The following is a 20,135-nucleotide window of genomic DNA, read 5'->3' as shown; positions in this document are numbered from 1 at the left end:
TCTTCAAAAGACAAAAAAAAAAGTCAACTCTTACCTTGATCAGGTTCTGACTAGATTGTATCCTATTTTGTTTAATGTTTTGTCTGGATTTGAAGAATTTGGATTTTTCAATGAATTCATATTACAAGATTTTAGAAATATATTAATATTTAACAAGATATAATTCGAAATAAAAGTTCAAGGAGAATTATTCAAATACATTTAAATAATTTATTACTAAATATTTAAAATGTATCATTTATTTGCTTTTAAATTTCTTACAATTATCGATATTCAATTAATTTACATTAAATTATTTTACTTTTTTAATCAATATATCAGTTGTTTAAAGATTTGTGCTATTTACTCCTTTTGTCAAATATTTATTTTTCTGTTTTTTTTTCTCAATTATTTCTCATCAAAATATTATTTAGTTTGCATTAGGATGATAGGGCTGCCATTAAACCCAAAAAGGGGTTAATTTGATATTTCCATAAAGGTACAGGAACTAAATGACATTACTCTATACCTTGGGGACGGAACAATAATTTTCTCCAGTTATATATATGTATATTTGGTGACGAAAGAGATTTACCCACAAGTACACACACTATCTCACATTGGAAAAAACACACACGGAATCAAGGATGATAGGAAGAATCTGTTCGTCGATTCCGTCGACAAATCCGAGCGAGCTGAAGCCATTTCAGACTATCAACGGATTGCAGCACCTCGCTGAAGCTCGCCAATTCAAGGTGATGCTTAGTTTCGATTGTTATTATTATTATTACTATTATTGTTTTTTAGTTATTGGTGATGCTCATTTTTTATATTTGTGTTTAAAATTTATATTACTCAGCTTGAACTTCTGCATCTCCCAGTCTAATTCGATTGTTTTCTATGTAGTGTATTTAGTCATCGTAAATTTTTGTGGTGCTTTCAACTTTTTCGACGGATAATTAGTAATTCATTAACTATGGGTAAATGCGTCAGTCGCTGTGTGGTAGATTAATTATTAGATGTAAAATAGTGGTAAACTTTTAAGCATGCGTTTGTGGGACGCCTGGATCAATTAATGATGTTAAAATGCAAATTCTGGTTTGAAATGAAGCATGCAGCACCTTGATTTGATTGTTGAAGGAATGACAGACGAAAAGCAGATAGAAAACTTGAATGTAGTACATGATATGGGATCATAGGTATTGTTTGCTCGTCAAGTGAACCGCAGGGCATGAAACAGAATGTACAATGCTTATTCAATGACTTGCTTTAGTAAATAAATTAATGTCGGTAAGCAATTACCAGGTGGTGATTGGGGTCTTCTGCATGATATGGGAATCCTAGAATCAACCTTGTTCTCTTTCCCATGTTAACTGAATGTCTAGTTGTATTATTTAGAAGTAAAAAATACAACCGTCCTCGTGCAACGTCTTCTTCTTCAATATATCTACCATCATGTGGACCAGGCATGGTTCTTGGATCAGTTTGGGGTCCTGCACGATGGGAAACAGCCGTACCCAGGTGCCATCACTACATGTATGTTCTCAACTGTTTGCTTTGGCATTTTGGTAAGGTTGATTATCTTTGTAGATAATTATTCTCACTCTGACTTCAATATTAAAAGTTGACTGAGATATTATGATCTGTGGTTGACGTCTGTATGCATGCATTTAATACAGTAGAAAAGTTGGCAAACTGTGGTGCAAAGATGGTGGTAATAAGTAATTCTTCAAGGCGTGCATCAACAACAATAGAAAAGTTGAGTAGCCTTGGGTTTAATCCCTCGCTCTTCCTTGGAGCCATTACCAGTGGAGAGTTAACACACCAGTACCTTCTGAGGTCCAGTTTTCCTTAAACATCTTTATTATATTTTCATTTTAAAAAGTTTCTTTTGCATATTCTTTTGGCTGATTGGACAGTTGATAAAGAAAAATTCTTACTTTCTAAATTCACTTTCTTTAATGTGCTAACTTGAAGTTATGCTTTTGAGCTAACATGATGTCAATGATCTTTCTACTATATTACGGTCTAATTTGAAGAAAATTATATCACTTGGTCCATGTTCCTGAGTGAAATTGTAGCCAATGTTGTTATGAGGATCCAAGAATCATCTAACATTTCTGTTTTAGTCCTCAAGTTTAGAAGCTTATCATTTGCACACATTTGAAATGCTTGGATATAGCTCAATATAGTTGTGACAAGACACGTTTATAAGATTGGGGCCATGGTTGCAGATTTCTGTCTTTCACCTCTATTTTCTGTTTCTAGAATAATAATTGGTACATAATCTAATACGGGTAGTTTCATGAGCCTTGCTTTAAACAGGAGGGATGATCCATGGTTTGCTGGACTTGGAAGCTCCTGCATTCACATGACTTGGAGTGATCGAGGCGCTATATCTCTTGAGGTATGCAAATTGTCTTCACTTAATGATTTCCAAGTAAATGTTTTTCCTCTCATGTTTTCTGATCAATATACTTCATATTTTCTTCCTGCAACTGGGAAAGGATTGACAAAATTATGCACTTTACGGTTTTAAAACATCTGGTTTATAAAACAGAAGCAACATGAATGAAACTCTCGGGCCCTTTGAGTTAAAGGTTATAGAAGTGATATTAAGAAAAACTACAGCTCATCCATGTAATAATCAAAAGTTGCAACCTTGTATTGCAGATTCGCTCCGTAGATGTTTATGAATGTTTATACATGATTTAGGAAATTGTGGATGATTTCAATGAAGCAAATTTGAATATCGATTTTTTACTAATTAAGTTGGCATTGCTAGTTCCAAACTATTTTAGTGATAATTGAACTAGAAGTATTTCAATTTTTCTTTAACCATCCTAGTTCTTCTGTAATGATCTTTCTGGATTAATTCTATTTTTTAGGGCTTAGGGCTCCAAGTAGTGGATAATGTAGAAGATGCTGAGTTTGTTTTGGCTCATGGTACTGAAGCTTTGGGGCTTTCATCTGGAGATGCACTTCCCATGACACTTGAGGAACTTAACAAAATTTTGGAGCAATGTGCTGCTAAAAAGATTCCTATGGTAGTAGCAAATCCAGATTTTGTTACTGTTGAGGCTAGAGCCCTACGTGTGATGCCTGGTAAAGATTAAACTATTCAATGTCCTGTCTCATCTGAGTTTGATGATGGATCGAATATTTCAGATACTGACAGGCCCCTCTTTGTGTACTTTCGTTGCATTGAAGTTGTTCTGAGTTGTTTTTATACCCAGGAGCATTAGCAGCTACATATGAGAAGCTTGGCGGGGAAGTGAAGTGGATGGGCAAGCCCGGTGAGGTAATTCTACTGACCTGGAAAATTCTTGAAATGAGTGTTTGAGATGCATGGTATAGGCTGATTGCTGGTTGTCTCTTTTGACTTTTAGGAGCGTTGAGATATTGCCGGATTTGCATGTTTGCTGCTGCGGGTTCAATTACTAAAAATTTTGGTGTTTTCTTTAACTTGCATGTGATTTCTAGTACCAAGAAAATGAATTCCTAAAATTATTCCAAAAGGAATTCAGTGCTACAGTCGTGTCATGGCTTCTTGAATACAACTATCAGGAAAGTAGCTCAACTTCTTCTGGGTCCATAGTCAGCATATATGTATATATGTGCATGCATGTGTGCATGGCATGACAATTGAGACACATATCAAGGATCCCATTTGACTTCTAGAAAGTTTTTGTGAAGTAACATTGATTCCTGTCATTATTGACTGCAAATGTCTTGTAGATCACTTCATGGATTTCTTCACCATTTTTGCATTCATCTCACAGTTCCTGCGTCAAGTTATAGAATTAAATTTGGTGGGAACTTGCTAGTTCGAAATAAGATATTGCTATTATCATAGTGGGATTTGATTTTGCACATGGATGTTTGACATAGAACTAGTATTTCAAGAAAAATGTTGTTATGGGACCATGGATGCTGTTGGTCGGCTTTCACTAGTCATGTGTTCCATTCACTCCTTGATACAACCCTTTTTATGGCAAATAGATCATATATAAATCAGCCATGGCAATGGTTGGCATAGAGGCTGCTGATTGTATTGCTGTTGGAGACTCTTTCCACCATGATATAAAAGGTGCAAATTTAGCAGGAATATCTTCAGCTTTCATTACAGGTGGAATCCATGCAACCGAACTTGGACTCAGTAAATTTGGAGAAACTGCAGCTGATTCTTCTGTTCATTCTCTTGCCTCAAAATATGAGGCTTATCCAACGTATGTGCTTCCCTCATTCACATGGTAACATGTATGCTGGTGAGTTTTCCCGTTCTCCAGATTACCGCCGCATTTAATTGTTATTCACCAATCTCTCTTTGTTAGAACCAAACACATCGATAAGTGGAATCTTTTTTGCTTCTGTAGGTTCAGAGAGAAAAAGTTCATCCATACCAACAATGATTGTCGTTGCATAAGAACATCACTAAATGCACCATCGCTACTAAATCATGCCCAATTATTGATGCTTTGAAAAAGTTTCTGCTGTTCAAGTAATGCCAACACATTTTCTAGCACTTAGTTTGTTGTAATTGGCCAACGCCCATAATTTGAGACTCAAAGGTATGTAATGCTGCAGTCTAATCAATCTGTTGATGTTATATTAAAGGATTTCTTGTTAATGGTTGCATGAATTTCTTTGTGGCACCACTCAGGCTGTCTGTGTTAGATCAGTCAATCCACCATTTTTATGTTTGTGTTCTTGCTATTCCAGTTCTTTACATGAGTATTTGAAATAGAAAATCCAAATGCACCTTCATTTGGGACAACAGATACAGTTTACCAATAAAGGACCTGAGGCAAAGAAAATTTCTAAAGGGAATCTAACAGAACTTGTGGCATTTCCCTTAAATGGAACATGTAACCAAATTTGGGTAAAAATTCCCTCAATACAATAAAATTCGAAATATTCAGGTCAAATGTTGGCCCAAAGAATAACATCGGTGATGGTAGGCCAAACATAAAAATACAAACACTGCCAACTTATTGGATGGTGTATGGCAAAATACAAGTAATTGTTCACACATCGATCATTATGAACATCTGTTGAAATAAGCACTAGATGTGCAATGCTCCGATCAGAAAAAATTAAGTAATACACACAACCCAAGCAGTACTTGTTCGGAAAAATCCTCATAAATCAAACCTGAAAAACCTGGCCCGATAAATTTCTACAATCAATTATTAAGCCTGCAAAAAGCTTGCATATTTGGCACCTAGGAACAGCCTTTGGATGCAGAGCAAGGCATTTTTAGTAACCTCTGCATTCTCATGGTTCATCAATTTCATGACCCGCTCCTTGGCTTTGAGGTCAGTCACGATGATACGCCCAGCAGGATGGTACTGAATGAACTGTGAGATATCATAGCAGGCAACAGCAAGTGTTCTAGGATCACTTGCCGTGTCCAAAATTGTGATCAGGACCCTTAGAATCTGTAGCAAGGATAGAAGTATTAGTTCTACGCAATTTCAGTGTTTTCCAGCTAAATGAAGAATGCAAGAATTCTCTGAGAAATGCATGTTTGGAACAGTTAAGAATAACTAATTAAGTCAAGACACCCAGTAGCCAGACATGAAATGTTTGTATGTTCATTGTGCATGTATTCCCTAGCGCATTTATGCACAGAATATGAAGATTATACATGCAACTGCTACAGTAACAGCAACTGGCCATTATGCACTTACAGTCTAAAGCAGAACCACATGGTCAGCATTAGCACGGAATGATACCTGGAAATCATGTTCTTCAAAGTTCGTGATGTTCTCCCGCCAGAATACAGGGTCTTTATGCATGGGTGACCAATCGAGATGTCCAAGGAGGACTTCCTGTTTATACTTCTCAAAAGAACTTAGTTTCTTGATGTTAACTTTCAGTCCTTCTTCCAATTGATTCAGAGATTCCAGCAGATCCTGTGGAAGACATGATAACCACAACAGTTAAATATCAGCGGCATTAAGGGATTGGGGGATGAAGGGATTGAGAGGAGAAACAGCCTGAAGGTATGATATCGGGGTGAAATCCCATATAAACAGAGCATAAAGCATATGTTTGATTGAGAAAGATTCAACTGGAACATATAAGCTATAATGGCTAGCTTGTCATTGAATAGGCCACCAGGGAGAGAAAGAACAGATGGAGAATAATAAAGTAAAAATATTGAAGTATTAAAAGGGCAACACATCAACTTGGCAGAGTTCAGTTCCTGCCATGGCATGTCATGTGGCATATCCATGAGATATTGACTGTGGCATGACATTACCACCCGTACGAAATAGGTCATGGCAGGAAAGAATTTACAGGCACTGTGGCCCTGTCAAAACCGAAAGAAGATACAACTTTCGCTGCCTTCAAGCTTTTAATTAGTCATCAAAATAAACCCTTTCCAGAAACATCCTGTTTATATTTACCTCGATTTTAAGCAAGGAAATAAGTGTGTGCCCAATATAAGGGGTTCACAACCCTAGAAATATATTTTCTCACCTCATCACTCCATGCCTGAGCTTTTAAATTCTGAACAAGCTGTGGCAATCCCAGGTCTACCATCTGAGCACCAAATGTCCCTTTGTGTAGCAAATTCCTAAGAGTCAAGATAACAACCCGGACAACCTACATAAGTTGATAGGAAAAGAGTCTCAGAGGAATGTTCACTTCAAAAAATACCCACGACATCAAACCTCAGTACTGTGTAAACTGAATACAAGCAGATGAAAACCTACTTTCACAAGATTAACCAGGTATCTCATTGGTGTAACTAAGATGTATTCTCAAGCCATTTAAAAAGCTAATATAGGTTGATCTCAACAAATAATATAGAAAAGCACTTACTTTCTCCTTCGTGGATCCTTTAACAACTTCAATCAACCGTGGCAAGGATCTAGAAGTAGCCAAGTACTCAATTGCAGGCTCATAGTACGAGAGGAGCCATACACAAAGACAGGTCTCATAGAGGAGCTGTTTCAAGGTTAAAAGTAAAGGTATCAAGCTATGCGGACAAGAAATCAAACAATGAATTTTCAAAGACAATGCCAATCACATGAAGGATAAGAGATCCCATTGCACTAACTCATTATCTACAGATTCTGATATGTAATTTGGGATAGAAGGAAATGTACTTCAATTAAGTAATCCTTAATTGATGCTACCTGGATGGACTGTTGAGTGGATGCTGGAGAAATTAGAGGAATGAGCAACTTCACTCCATCTGATTGAACAAATGAAGATCGCACCAGAGGCTCTTTCAGTAGAGTTGCAAGGGAATTAATAGCTGTTGGAACACCACGGCTAGGATGAGATGGCTTCTTCAGCTGTACAAATAGACAGGTATAAGTTAAAGGATTGCTTTCTAATATAGCGACAATGAAAACCAAACGGTATTTTGTTGTTAGATAAATAATTTGGCTGTTCACCAACTTATTCCTGAAAATGAATTTAACGTAGAACCATAACTCCCTAGTATTTAAAGTTTGCCTTTCAATATTTCACTTGCAGTACTCAACTTATAAACAGGAGCACATGATAAAAGTTGCCACAACCTCCAACTAAAATCCTCAAGTTATTTCTAAAAAATTGTTCCACTTACAGTTCACCTAATTACTATTATTCTGCACATGAAGGGTTATAAGATTCAACTCTCCCAAGTTTCTGACATGGATATTTCTTGTACTTGAGAAGCTTAAACATCTTTGCCCTCACTAAAAGAAATGCTCATATATTGATAACCATACAATGGCCAGAACATTTCAATTATGAAGTCACCTTCATATTTTAGTTTATCAGCTCACATGATATGATTTCACATATTGGGCCCTTTTATCAAGAAGCCAATTGAAACATCATCATGTTACAAGAATTACATGCACATTAGCATGAACACCTTCTGGATTCGCCCCTGTGAATTACTTGATTGCTTTTGGATAGTTTCTACATCAGCTGGTTACTTAGATGCATAGAGTTATGCATACTCCTCAGGATGGAGCGAATAGGGGTTATATAAATATATCTCCGTTGAGACTCTATTGTTTTTGTTAACAGAGCATTTCTCCACATTCTATTGTTCTATTTTCACAGTTCTTATTTCTGCTTAATCCTGCAACCTTCTACAACATTTTAGATCTATGACGGAGTGTACAGTTTGTAACTCTGACATGCGTTACATTCCTGTGAAATCCTTAATGTCTCATTTGCGGTGATTCTAAGACCCAATTACTCTTGAACTTTTGTAAGACTACCATTTTCCATCCCCTATAATAAAATTAATGACCAAGGAATGGGAAGTGGAAATGAAGACCTGTGTGCACAACCACTCAACCAGCCCTTTCAACACATCATTAATAGTAGTGATCTCCTTCTTAGAATTTGATGCTCCATTAGCAACGGCACCATCCTGAGATTTTGGCCTTCCACTGGAATTAAGAACAGTAGGAAAGTTACACACAAGACAAATGACCTAGCCATGTGCCAAGAGATGGGCGTAGTTCACACCTTACGATCAAAGAAAGTATCTTACAGCTCTTCTCTTGTGTAAACCAGTTTCCTTTCCAAAGCAATCTGCAACAGAAAAGAAGTGACTATTCAGATATCATTGATTATAAGGACATGGAAGACCTGCATTGCAAAATCATCCACCATTTATTTGAATAAGTAAACAACACACGTCAGAGAATTTTTACAAAACGGGGGGAAGGCCTCCTCTGAGAAGCCTAAACGAACAACAACAAAAGTATGAGATGCAACAATTAGGAAGTGCAGATGATTGCCTTAGGAAAGGCTCGTATACGTCCTCATCTTTCAGAGACTTATCATGGAATAATCTTGCTCGTTTAGGGTTTGCTGCAATACAAAATAAAGAAACAAAAAAGTGCTCAGCTACCCGAAATGCCAAAAATAAGTAAAGAGCTAGTGGATTTTCTCAATTACCTGACAGCATTTCATCAATTAATGCTAAAACATACTCTACTGTTTCTTCCTTGAATATGTCACGCAAAATGCTAACAAAGACACGTACATAAGCTGGACCATCCTGCGGGGAAGAAAGAAAGCATTTGTCAGCCCATAACGGTTGTAATCAAAGCCCTTCACAGATTCCAACTTCACTGAAACTAACTACCCCTGCACTTGCATATATGTGTCACTGTGTATGTGCAACAATGGATCTTATTGAGAAGTATCACAAATTAATCATAATTGATGATGCCAACTGACAGAAAATCATAACTAGCTCTTCAACTTAAAAGTCCAAACATAATGAAAAGTGTTTAATACATTGTTCCAGAAACCAAATGGAAGGCACACAGCATATAGAATTAAGCATGACATTAATTATTTATAACAACCCAAAACAAGCCGACAGCAGAAAGTTTTCTAACAAAGCAACATCTATATTTATTCAGTAGCACTGATTCTTAAAGTTTGAACGAAACAAGCACATATCAGAAAGATATTTACATCATCCAGCAACTGAGCCTTGTAATTCTCGGGTTTCTTATCATATCGCCGCAGCAGCTGAAGCCCTGTCCCTGTGATCAGCTTCGTAGTCATATAAGTTTCCCACGGAATATCCCTCCTCAAAACCTTCATAAAAAGCCAACACCATCAACATCCAAACCAAATAGTCAATCCACAAAGCCCTCATAATGCACCAAATAATCCCCAACGGAACAAACTTTTCCGTAGCAAACTACTGATCTCCGATTACAAAATCAGCAGCTAAACAGCATAAAATTTTCAACACAAAATTCATTCACAATTTTGACTTCATAATTCGGACATTGCAGTATGACAATAAATCCATCAACTGTTTGCGCCAGCGACCGTACACGTATGTATGCAGGAGAGGTTATATAATTATAGTGGTGGCATACCTGTTCGGTGGAAAGCTCGGCTTGATCCATAGTCATTGGCGAAAATTGCGAATTCCAAATTAACAAAGTTGTTTGCGACAGATCGAAATCTAGAGAGAGACAGGGGAAGGAAGAGAGAGAGAGAGCGTGAGCAGCAGAAACCAATTATATATATGTATATACACCGATAAATGTAAAATAAATATAAAAAAGAAAATTGGAAACTCTTATGGGTCGGGTTAAAGTGTTTTCATGAAGACAAAGTGGGCCTTATCAGTTATCAGTTAAGCCCAACATGTAGTGGGCCTTGTTGGTAAAATCTCTTCATATAGGGTAAATAAATATAATTCTTTTAAATATTTTATAAGGATAAATTAATAACAAGCTTTTCTAAAATTTAATATAATTATAAATATTTTTTTTATTTAAAAAATTATAAATATTTATTGATGTTTTGATAAAAAGTATATAATTCTGGAATGAAGGTCTGAAATTGTCAATTGCATCTTTATTATTATATTTAATAAAAAATTGAATGAGGTGGATAAAAAATTATTAAAAAAATTTCCACTTAGTTCATAAAAAATAAAAATAAAAACTTTTAAAAAATAAGTAGAATTATAGTTCATTTTCATACGGTCATTTTAATTAATTCACCACAAAAATTAATGAAAACTTAGCAAAAACTAACGAATTTGACTAATTATTAAACGACTGTTAAAAATACGGGGTACTGATAATTTTTAAAATAATGGTGGAGTATTTATAATTATACTAAAATCTCATGAAAGTTCGTTATAATTTACCCTTGTATATAGTTTAAGAGCAACGTAAATTTTAAAACAGTTCCAATTATTGACAAAATGAAATTAAAAGTAATATACTTAGTTTAATTTATTAAATTTAATTTTATTGGAAATATTATCTAATTATTTATTTATATTGTTTATAAAGTGTAAGGAGTTCATATGTCTATTTTTGGTTGACAATTTGTATATCTGACTAAATTACCATTGAGCATACTTATTCTCATATAAAATTATAATTTTTTTAATCTTTGTCAATAATAATCTATTTATGCCTGTTTTTAATTAACGTAGCTTATTTAAGAAATTATCATTTATGATCAATTTTTTATTATTTTTTTCTCTTTTATTTAGTTAAGCAGATATAATAAAAATTAAAATTATGTACATGCATCGAGTGTGCTTTAATAGCTAGTATTATTATTAATATTTTATAATAACTACCTTGATGAACAGAACGTGCGGCGTATTAAATATCATAGGCTGTACATTTTTCCACCTCGAAACATAACAATATATTTTTATTAATTAGTCATGTCAATATTAAATTCATAAACAATTATAATTAATTCATGTGATTGCTTTAAAAAAATATTCAACTTATCTTTTAATCTGTTACGTATAATTAAATAAATATAATAAAAATTTAAATTATGCGTATATGTCGAATATATTTCAACCACCAGTAATATTTATTAAGTGTTGTATGAAGGCCTTAAAATAACTAGTTTTGATTGGTAAAACATATATTTCGACTAAAACACCCTCAAATATATATATATATATATATTTACAAATAACTTGAAAAATCAAAAGTTTTTAATCGAGGAAAAAAAAAAAAAAGTTGTGAAGATAAGTAGTGGAAAAAGACATAATATTAATGAGGTGTTGTCTTATGAGATGTTGGAAAACTTATTTTTATTATTTCAACCCTTTAAAAAGAAAATTCCAAACTTATTTTCACAATTTTAATAAACTAATTTAATTTTGATCATGTTAATTATAAATTTATCGTCATTAACATCAATCAAAGCTTCGTATTCTTACTTATCGAAACACTTTGAAATTTTATTTTTAAAATATAATATAACAACTTATAAGTTTTTAAAAATATTTTATGGGATATATGGACGTTTAAATATTGTATTTGATCAACATAATAAATTGATAATTACTCCATCATTTCTTGAAATTTGGTGTTGTTATACATAAATTTTCTATAATTTTGATAATTACCTCGAGTACCCCTTATCTTTATATCATCCAATTAATAGATACGTTAATTAATTAAAATTGACAAAACTGTTGAGACAGTAAAAACAATTAAATAAAATTGTTTTTGAGTGACTTATTGCATATCAAACATAAATTTTACGATCAAATTACCCTTATACGTCCCTATAAGCTAAAGAATATAATGAAATAGACTTGTACCCTTTATAAGTAGTTTGGTAAAAAGTATTTGTTTGAGTTATAGTAAGTTTGTAAAACAATTAGAAGTAAACATATATTTCCATTCTATATTATGCTGATATCAACAAATTCTGTAAATTATATTAATGTATAATTTATTTATCTACAATAATATAAAAAAATAACCTCAACACTCACAAATGACGGTTAATGATATCAATGCATCAAATATTTGTGAAGTCATAAATACCCATAACTTATTCAACTTTCAAATTTTTTATATTAACTGATAAAATTAGCTCTATTTTCTTTAATATAATAAATTAATTTATTTATTTTATACTTATTTATATTATATTTTAAAATATAAAAAAATATTTATTATATGCCCACAAGAATGACGTGGAGATTATTGAATAAAAACAAAAGTTATGAAGTTTATATGTTACACCAAAGCTCTCCGTGTAAATGAAATTTAACTATAATTTTTTGTAGTCTCCAAAATGACTAATTTAAAGCACAAAATAGATATTTGAAAATAATTGCGCGGCAGCTGCAAATGCAATTGTTCAACTGATTGGGTTCCCAATCTTCACTCACAGAGGCAGAAGAAATTTCCCACTCCGGAGCCCTTTATTGGTAAACTATGCTGTTTTTTTTTGGTGAATCTACTTCGTATAGCGGTGAATCTGTGAATGTATATGCGTGTAATATGTGTATGTATATGCATAAGGCAGTTTCTGTGTTGTTAGGGTTTAGAGCGTGGTAAAGGAATCGGATGGATTCAACCATTGGGAGCCCCTCCACTCCGAAATGGAATGTCGATCGGCCTTTCCTGACTGGCCGGTTTCACCAGGTTACTTTCAGCAATCCCTTTAATTCGTGAAAAGGGTTGTGTTTCTTTTAGTTATTGACGGAATTGTTTCTGTAGGAAACAAAGTTTACATCTGGAGTTGCTGAACCGAAGGGTTTTTCCATGGATTTTTTCGGGTATGCTCAAGTTGGCTTCGAGTTTTTCTTTAGTGAATTTATAGCGTTTAAGCAATTCGCTTTTAACTGCCTTTATTTATTATTATTTTTTTAAGTTTCAGCTGATAAAAGTTGGGTTTTTGTTTTTACAAGTGATTGTGCATACTTTCTTTTGCCTTGCTAAGTTTGTAATTACAACTCCGTGGAAATATATTCTCCTGTATGGCATACCAACTCCCCACCATTTCAATAATTATCGTCATCATAGTTTTATTTGGTATTCTGTGATTTGTAGTTAAGTTTGTTTTTTTCTTGACATGCAGTCCTGGAGTGGACAAACCGATTGGTTGCTACCCTGCGGCAATTCAGGTACTATGTCAAAGTACATTACATCTTTTTTAATAATATTGTAGTCAGTAATCGTAAGAGCTTAATGCTTTCTTTGACTTTTCTATGAAACTGAAACTGACATATTAAGTTCATTGGATTGTGTGGTAAAGGATAAAAGTAAAGAAATCATTATGGATATTGAGGTCTTGCATATCAGTTGGTGTTGGTCATGTGTTTCTGTTCTTTTTGGAGCCAAATAATCCGTTTAGGCCTCTGCACAATTATGAACATAGAGTGCTTATTTATGTGCAGGAGTTGATTGTTATTGATGATCTCTTGTCCGCCTTGGTTGGGATTGAAGGAAGGTACATTTCAATTCGAAGAGTCCATGGGAAGGATGATAGTGTGACTTTCCAAGTTGACGCATCAATGGATTTGGCACTTCAGGCAAGAATATCATGTGATAGTTGTTATTGTTCTAAATGGGATAAACATTCTGCCCTTTTCATACTGAATATTTCACGATGTGTTGAGCTGGGAACTTCTTTGACCTATTTGTATTGTCTTAATGATTGCAGGAATCTGCTAAACGGATATTTCCTCTGTGCGAGAGCTATTTACTAATTAATCAGTTTGTTGAGTCAAGGTCTCAGTTCAAGAGTGGTCTTGTTAATCACGCTTTTGCAGCTGCACTTAGAACACTGCTTCTTGTAGGTTTCTTCGTTCTTTTTAATTTTGCAAGTATTTTTATGGCAACAGTCTGTCATGCTTTCAATTGGAAGATGCTTCTTTGGTTTTTGAATGGCTAGCAGATGAAAGGATAAATTAGATTGATTACTGTTGCTGTCAGTGAGCATATAATAGTTCACATTTTATTATCTGACATGTATAGAAATTGTGGTGGAAAGTGTCTTTGCTCCTGCTATTAGTTGATAACATGAAACTCATTCTGATACACAGTTGCTCTTACTAAAACGTTTTGACGCTTTCATTATTAGAAAAGTTTAGCAGGAGAGACTGAAGAAAAAGGAATGTAATCATCCTTTTTTTTGGTACAACGTCCTGTGTCTTGGATCACTTTTCTGCTAAGAAAATACAAGATGTATTTGTTTCTCTTTTAATGCTGCAAGTGTGGACATCATTTAATAAACATGTGTATAAAACTGATGTAAGCTAGTCTATTCCTCTGTCATCCCATGCTCAACTTGTAGAAATGTGAGCACCAGCATCTGCAGACTATGTGTTCCTACATGTATTATTACATAAAGAGGACTAATATCTTCTAACTAAATGTGCATTTTAGGATTACCAAGCCATGGTGGCCCAGCTTGAACATCAATTTCGTTTGGGAAAACTTTCTGTTCAAGGATTATGGTTTTATTGTCAGGTTGGACCACTAAAATCATTTATGTTGTCCTTTGGTTTCAAGAGTTATCCCAACTTGTTTTGATGGTTCTGTACAGCCAATGATGGGGTCAATGCAAGCCTTATCTATAGTGATAAAGAAGGCTTCAGCCAGTAATTTTATTGGTTCTGCTGTTCTTAATCTCTTGCAAAGCCAGGTATGGCATTAAATAACATTACTATGCTTGAAAATTTTAGACATCTGAAATACAGTTGTTTATGGTTTATGCTAGCTGTCATACTTGCTTAATAATTTCAGGCCAAGGCCATGGCTGGTGACCATGTAGTTAGGTCCTTGCTGGAAAAGATGTCACAAAGTGCAAGCCAAGCATATCTTGGCATATTAGAGAGGTATTATTGCTGTTGCTTCTTGAATAGTTTCCTCCATATGATTTCTCTAATAGCTTAATGATGCCCGAATGGTTTTATATACATAATTATTTGGACAAGCCTTTATCTGTCTGCAAGTTAAGAAATCAGACTGGGAGAGGGAGCCAGGCAAACTGCATTCAACATCCCATAGGGCAAGGGAAGCTTCTTCAGCAGCTCAGATGGCCAGCAAAATGTTTTAGATTTCACATCAGTGACTTGAAATTTCCTATTTTGATTGATGAACTTGTATTGGAGAATCTTTAGCTCTCCAGTTTAAAAGCCCTTTAAAGCATCTCCTTCAAATTAACTACAGAATTTCTTCTCTTTTAACAACATATCTCTGGAGGGAAAGTAAAAGTAGGACTTTTGTAGTTGTGCACATGTGCAGTTGAGGAGTATGCCTTGCCCCCTAGTCACTTTGTTCAATCTAGTTAGTATAGATGCTGAAGGGAAATCTATTTCATTTACAGGTGGGTCTACGAGGGAGTGATTGACGACCCTTATGGTGAATTCTTTATTGCTGAAAACAAGTTGCTTCAAAAGGTATCATCTCAGTGTATGCTCCAGAATTAAGCTGTAGGAGCTGACATTATGCTACTTTTAACAGGAAAGTCTCACACAAGATTATGATGCAAAGTATTGGCAACAGCGCTACAGCCTGAAAGATGACATCCCTAGTTTCCTTGCAAATGCTGCTGATACAATTTTGACAACAGGAAAATATTTAAATGTTATGAGAGAATGTGGACATAGTATTCAGGTTTATTTTGTGGCACTTTTGTGGTTCCATTTTCCCTTTGGCTTGAATATTCCAATACACCTCTTGATTGGATTGTTTTCAGTAGGTTCCTGTAGCAGAAAATGCAAAGCTGACAACGGTTGGGTCTAATCATCGTTACCTTGAGTGCATAAAAGCTGCTTATGATTTTGCTAGTGGAGAACTATTGAATCTCATAAGAGATAAGGTATGGTTCATAAAAGATATTATATCTTCATGTTGATTGCTTTGCCTTGCTGTGTAACCTTCCCTTTTATTATTATTATTATTTTGTCACTGGCAGTATGACTTAATGGGAAAACTGAGGTCAATCAAGCGCTATCTGCTTCTTGATCAGGTATGGCTAGTCTACAGAATTATGCCATATTATCATTTTTGATGTGGGATTCAGGAGTCTCATGTGTATATTTGATATGTTCTCAAAATCCATTGGTTAAATAATTGGTAAAACTACCTGTTAGGTTTATTGTGTGACTTACTGCTCAAATATCTGTATTAGAAAGAATGGAAGCATTTTGCTAGCAGATCTTTAATCCATTGATCATTGGGGCCAATTATAAGTGGTTCCACAGGCGGTACCGTCGTGGCAGGCTGCAAAGATCTCACCATTTGCCTAATCATTGAGAAGTGCAGGTCCAGCATCATAAGCTACTAGATAAAGAAGCTTTACCTTTCTGTTACTGAGCTTTGTGTATTTTCTTCCGTAATTATTTGGTGTCGGTTGGAATTTCGATGGCTTGTCCTAAACTATTAGATATCATCTTTTACCTGATTTATGGTTGGTTTCTGCTTATTTGTTATTTGCTGGATAGGATTTGTTGCTGTCTATTCCAGCAGGGTTATGGTTTAACCTTGGAGGTTCATTATGACTTTTTAAAGAGACTGTTCTTATCTACTTCTTTTTCTGTTTGAGATTGCAGGGTGATTTTTTGGTTCATTTTATGGATATAGCTCGGGAGGAGCTCATTAAAAAGCCAGATGAAATTTCTGTTGAGAAACTGCAGGTATGAACTTTACATATATTTTTTCCGGGGGACATTATGGTTGTCTTTTAGTTTGAATAATTGTTTCGCTGGGTCTTATTGTTATGCAAATACTTTTCCTGTTCTTCTATAGTCTCTCCTGGACCTTGCATTGCGATCCACAGCAGCTGTAGCAGATCCATATCACGAGGACTTAACATGTTATGTGGTCAGTGCTTTAGTTTCTAAATGGGTACACATGTTTGGAATGGAACTGTGTTATGCCACTTGCTCAGAAAATTTTTCCATATTGCTTCCAGGAAAGAACCACTCTGTTGAAAAGGTTGAGTACACTCAAAGATCTTCAAATCAGCCAGATTGTTTCCGACAGGAGTGATCTAGAAGAACCTGTAACCATTACAGGCTTGGAAACATTCTCATTGAGTTTCAAGGTTTGTATTAGCTGTAACAGCTCCTTGTCCCTTGTCCTTAAGTCCCAGCAAGAGTAGTTTAATCAGTGGTAATGTCTTATATGCAACATTCTTTTGTTTCAATCTTTACACGGGGTACTATGTGGATGAATGAATTCCCATGGTGGTAACAAGCTGTCTTGTCTCTGCTACATGGATGCTTGTTGCCATTAGTCCTAAATATCTTTACTGATGGATTATATATAATTATAACTGACACTTAAAGATTCAGCATGTTTCAGCTGCTGGTCGAAGTTATAAATAGTCGACTAGTGGTCCTTGTGCTGAAACAACCAGTTCATCATTTAGACAGCACATAAGAATGTTCTATATGATTTGTAAACAAGACTTTCAGATACTTCCAAATTGCTATCGGTTGAAAACATGAATATTTTGGTCTATTTTAGTGGACTTCTTACTCATGGTAGTCCTATTATAAGTCAGTTCCTTTGTCATGTTACTGAAGGTATTTCTGTGTTTCAGGTCCGATGGCCATTATCCCTTGTGATCTCAAGAAAAGCTTTGACAAAATATCAGTTAATATTTCGGTTTCTGTTTCACTGCAAGCATGTGAATCGACAACTTTGTGCAGCATGGCAACTACACCAAGTATGATGCTTTAAGCTTTTAGCTGTCTCTCAATAGCTATTCACCTTTCTGGTACTTATCTGAGATGTGTACTGTAGGGCCTTCGGAGACTTGATATGCAAGGGATAGCAATTTCTGTCTCATCTTTGCTGTGCCGAAATATGCTTAAATTTGTCAATAGCCTTCTACATTATTTGACTTTCGAGGCAGGTTTTGTTATGTTTAATTCTCCTTGTGTTTTATGTGCTGGCTAGGGTGGTGCGACAACTAAAAATGCCAGCAACACTAGAAGTATATTACTTGTGAAAATGAGTGGATAATGATCTTTCTTTAGGGCTTTACACTTTTTATTTAATCTGTTGCTGGCCAAGAAGGGTGTTGCTGATTTTCTTTTCATGTTATAACTATCGCTTGCAGGTTATCGAGCCGAATTGGCATGTCCTGCATAATAGACTTCAGACTGCAAAAAGTATTGACGAGGTAGGAGGATGCCTTGTTCATCATACTTGTTTAAAGAGAAAAGTTGAATTGTAACACTCTTTTATTCCTTATTGCCCTCTGGAAAGTTTGGGACTGCTGGCAATACAATTCTGTAATTTCGATGATGCAGGTCATACAATACCATGACTTTTTTCTTGATAAGTGTTTGAGGGAATGTTTGCTACTCTCACCTGTTCTTCTCAAGGTATGTTGTTTATTCATTACTGGTTTACTATGGCATTGTGGATGAGTTCTATAAAAAAAAAAATATCACGGCAGCTTTGTGCTTTTATGTATGCCTCCTGGGAGTTTTATGCTAAACATTTCATCTTGTTTAAAAACTCATAATTAAGTGAACTATATTATTCTGGAGCACAGGCATTTCCTACACTTATTTAGGATTAATCAAAACTTGCTTAAATATGCAAATGTGCTACAATATCGATCTTGAATGGGAGAATTTAATTACATTTATGATTTTTGAGTGTTAGCAGTAGCACCCATCTACTATTGGTAAATCCTACATTATTTATATCTGCACTTCTGAATCGTCTACGATATATCTGCACAGTGTAACTCTACGCTCCCAGTTAGAAATCATAATTAACTTTGTGAGGGCGCCACTGTTGGATTCCCTTTGCTCACTGATGACTTCCTTCTATGCAGAAGCTGGAGAAAATGAAATTGATATGCCTTCAGTATGCAGCAGCAGCACAATGGTTGATTACTTATTCAACCGACACTCCCAAGACTGACATTCCTGATGTGGATCAATACAAACAGCTGAAACTAAGAACCCGGACCCAGACACAGAAAGTAGGATCTGAAAATGCAACAGTTATTGAATCTATCCTGTATGTTCAACAATTTCACTCTGGAACTCCCACCCCATTTTTCTTTCTGTGGCTGCTTATCCGTTTCCACGACACTATGTGACGTCCATGATGTGCAGGAAGTTCGAGAGGGAATTTGCTGGTCAGCTTCAGAGTCTAGGACCGATACTAAGCAGCAGTTCCTGTGCAGAGCCATACTTGACTCATCTTGCACAGTGGCTTCTTGGCGTGGGAAGGGACTAAGAGTCCAGTTAGCAAGAATCAAATGTGTATATAGTGATGTTCGATGTGTTGCGTGCCTGATAACAGCCAAATGACCTGCAATTTTGTTGTATTGTTTTCACGTATATTGTCAGATGTTTCCTTTTTCCTTTAGGCCTTGTTTGTAGTCCCTGGATGCTCAGGGCATGTTAAGTTGGTTCCTTATCGATGTGAACCTATTTCAGACATTGCCTCATCCTGTTTAGCATAAAAGGATCTGGCAAATCTTGATATTGTGTTGTATCAAACAAACTCTATTGGAAATAGTATAACCGCTTGTTTGACTACTCTAGTTATTCCTTATCGTTCTTTGCCTTAAAATTGTTAGTGTAATCGGAACATCCATATTTAATGACCTTCAATCACTACAAGAGAATTAAAAAACTTACACCTTTAAAACAGTCACATTGGTAACAACTCCAACTTGAGCATAATCCCAGATGCATCAATAATCCATTAAATGCGTTCTTAAATTTGAACAGAGTCTTAATGCATAAGCTTGCACAGCTCGCGAATGAATAATGAAATATACGTGGGAAAATGAAGCTACATGAGCTTGCATGTAATCAACTATAGATTAAAGCTCATTTAGACTTGATTCAGCCGAAGTCAACACAATTCTTTTAACTCTGTTAAAAATCC

General features: G+C 35.1%; 3 protein-coding genes across 6 annotated transcripts; 2 read left to right on the top strand and 1 right to left on the bottom strand.

Annotated features, from left to right (window-relative positions):
- Positions 1–564: 564 nt before the first annotated feature.
- LOC105166884 (Haloacid dehalogenase-like hydrolase (HAD) superfamily protein) lies at positions 565–4,609 on the top strand. Of its 2 annotated transcripts, none has more exons than XM_011086392.3 (8): positions 565–734; positions 1,446–1,515; positions 1,659–1,818; positions 2,305–2,386; positions 2,868–3,084; positions 3,216–3,280; positions 3,982–4,247; positions 4,356–4,609. In XM_011086392.3, exons 1-7 carry the CDS (start codon positions 627–629, stop codon positions 4,234–4,236), a joined length of 957 nt encoding a protein of 318 aa, XP_011084694.1. In that variant the 5' UTR covers positions 565–626; the 3' UTR covers positions 4,237–4,247; positions 4,356–4,609. The 2 variants fall into 2 exon arrangements, with proteins under 2 accessions (XP_011084694.1, XP_011084695.1); XM_011086393.3 differs by having other exon boundaries at positions 594–734; positions 1,446–1,547.
- A 202-nt stretch (positions 4,610–4,811) lies between these two features.
- On the bottom strand, positions 4,812–10,005 carry LOC105166885 (V-type proton ATPase subunit H). Its single transcript, XM_011086394.3, has 11 exons — positions 9,849–10,005; positions 9,433–9,558; positions 8,905–9,007; positions 8,745–8,817; positions 8,470–8,535; positions 8,276–8,390; positions 7,131–7,292; positions 6,814–6,939; positions 6,469–6,594; positions 5,718–5,897; positions 4,812–5,420 (listed from the first exon to the last, which is right to left on the bottom strand). The coding sequence occupies exons 1-11, from the start codon at positions 9,882–9,884 to the stop codon at positions 5,172–5,174; spliced, it is 1,362 nt and encodes a 453-aa protein (XP_011084696.1). The 5' UTR covers positions 9,885–10,005; the 3' UTR covers positions 4,812–5,171.
- A 2,520-nt stretch (positions 10,006–12,525) lies between these two features.
- Positions 12,526–19,780, top strand: LOC105166887 (Spc97 / Spc98 family of spindle pole body (SBP) component). Of its 3 annotated transcripts, none has more exons than XM_088882652.1 (22): positions 12,526–12,685; positions 12,799–12,902; positions 12,978–13,036; positions 13,339–13,384; positions 13,658–13,792; positions 13,924–14,055; positions 14,649–14,732; positions 14,809–14,907; positions 15,009–15,100; positions 15,592–15,664; positions 15,729–15,881; positions 15,967–16,086; positions 16,183–16,236; positions 16,820–16,903; positions 17,016–17,090; positions 17,182–17,313; positions 17,815–17,940; positions 18,018–18,125; positions 18,337–18,399; positions 18,530–18,604; positions 19,066–19,253; positions 19,352–19,780. In XM_088882652.1, exons 2-22 carry the CDS (start codon positions 12,825–12,827, stop codon positions 19,473–19,475), a joined length of 2,100 nt encoding a protein of 699 aa, XP_088738778.1. In that variant the 5' UTR covers positions 12,526–12,685; positions 12,799–12,824; the 3' UTR covers positions 19,476–19,780. The 3 variants fall into 3 exon arrangements, with proteins under 3 accessions (XP_088738778.1, XP_088738780.1, XP_088738779.1); XM_088882653.1 differs by having other exon boundaries at positions 12,532–12,685; positions 12,784–12,902; XM_088882654.1 differs by lacking the exon at positions 18,018–18,125.
- Positions 19,781–20,135: the final 355 nt, after the last annotated feature.

The sequence above is a fragment of the Sesamum indicum genome, linkage group LG7, assembly GCF_026168435.1.
Source record: "Sesamum indicum cultivar Baizhima isolate 11 linkage group LG7, ASM2616843v1, whole genome shotgun sequence".
In the NCBI taxonomy this organism is placed as follows: Eukaryota; Viridiplantae; Streptophyta; class Magnoliopsida; order Lamiales; family Pedaliaceae; genus Sesamum; species Sesamum indicum.
Note: the sequence above shows the minus strand (reverse complement) of the source record. Positions and strands in the feature narration are given on the sequence as shown.

What these genes read in the sequence shown, in the direction of transcription:
- LOC105166884 (XM_011086392.3), top strand. Translation starts at nt 627, where the DNA reads ATGATAGGAAGAATCTGTTCGTCGATTCCGTCGACAAATCCGAGCGAG. An exon ending in AGCCCTACGTGTGATGCCTG is followed by an intron (nt 3,085 to 3,215) that starts GTAAAGATTAAA and finishes TTTTATACCCAG; the next exon opens with GAGCATTAGCAGCTACATAT. An exon ending in GGATGGGCAAGCCCGGTGAG is followed by an intron (nt 3,281 to 3,981) that starts GTAATTCTACTG and finishes TATGGCAAATAG; the next exon opens with ATCATATATAAATCAGCCAT.
- LOC105166885 (XM_011086394.3), bottom strand. Translation starts at nt 9,884, where the DNA reads ATGACTATGGATCAAGCCGAGCTTTCCACCGAACAG. An exon ending in AATTGATGAAATGCTGTCAG is followed by an intron (nt 8,818 to 8,904) that starts GTAATTGAGAAA and finishes TTTGTATTGCAG; the next exon opens with CAAACCCTAAACGAGCAAGA. An exon ending in CCACTCAACAGTCCATCCAG is followed by an intron (nt 6,940 to 7,130) that starts GTAGCATCAATT and finishes ACCTTGAAACAG; the next exon opens with CTCCTCTATGAGACCTGTCT.
- LOC105166887 (XM_088882652.1), top strand. Translation starts at nt 12,825, where the DNA reads ATGGATTCAACCATTGGGAGCCCCTCCACTCCGAAATGGAATGTCGAT. An exon ending in TTTTCCATGGATTTTTTCGG is followed by an intron (nt 13,037 to 13,338) that starts GTATGCTCAAGT and finishes CTTGACATGCAG; the next exon opens with TCCTGGAGTGGACAAACCGA. An exon ending in CAGCATGGCAACTACACCAA is followed by an intron (nt 17,941 to 18,017) that starts GTATGATGCTTT and finishes TGTGTACTGTAG; the next exon opens with GGCCTTCGGAGACTTGATAT.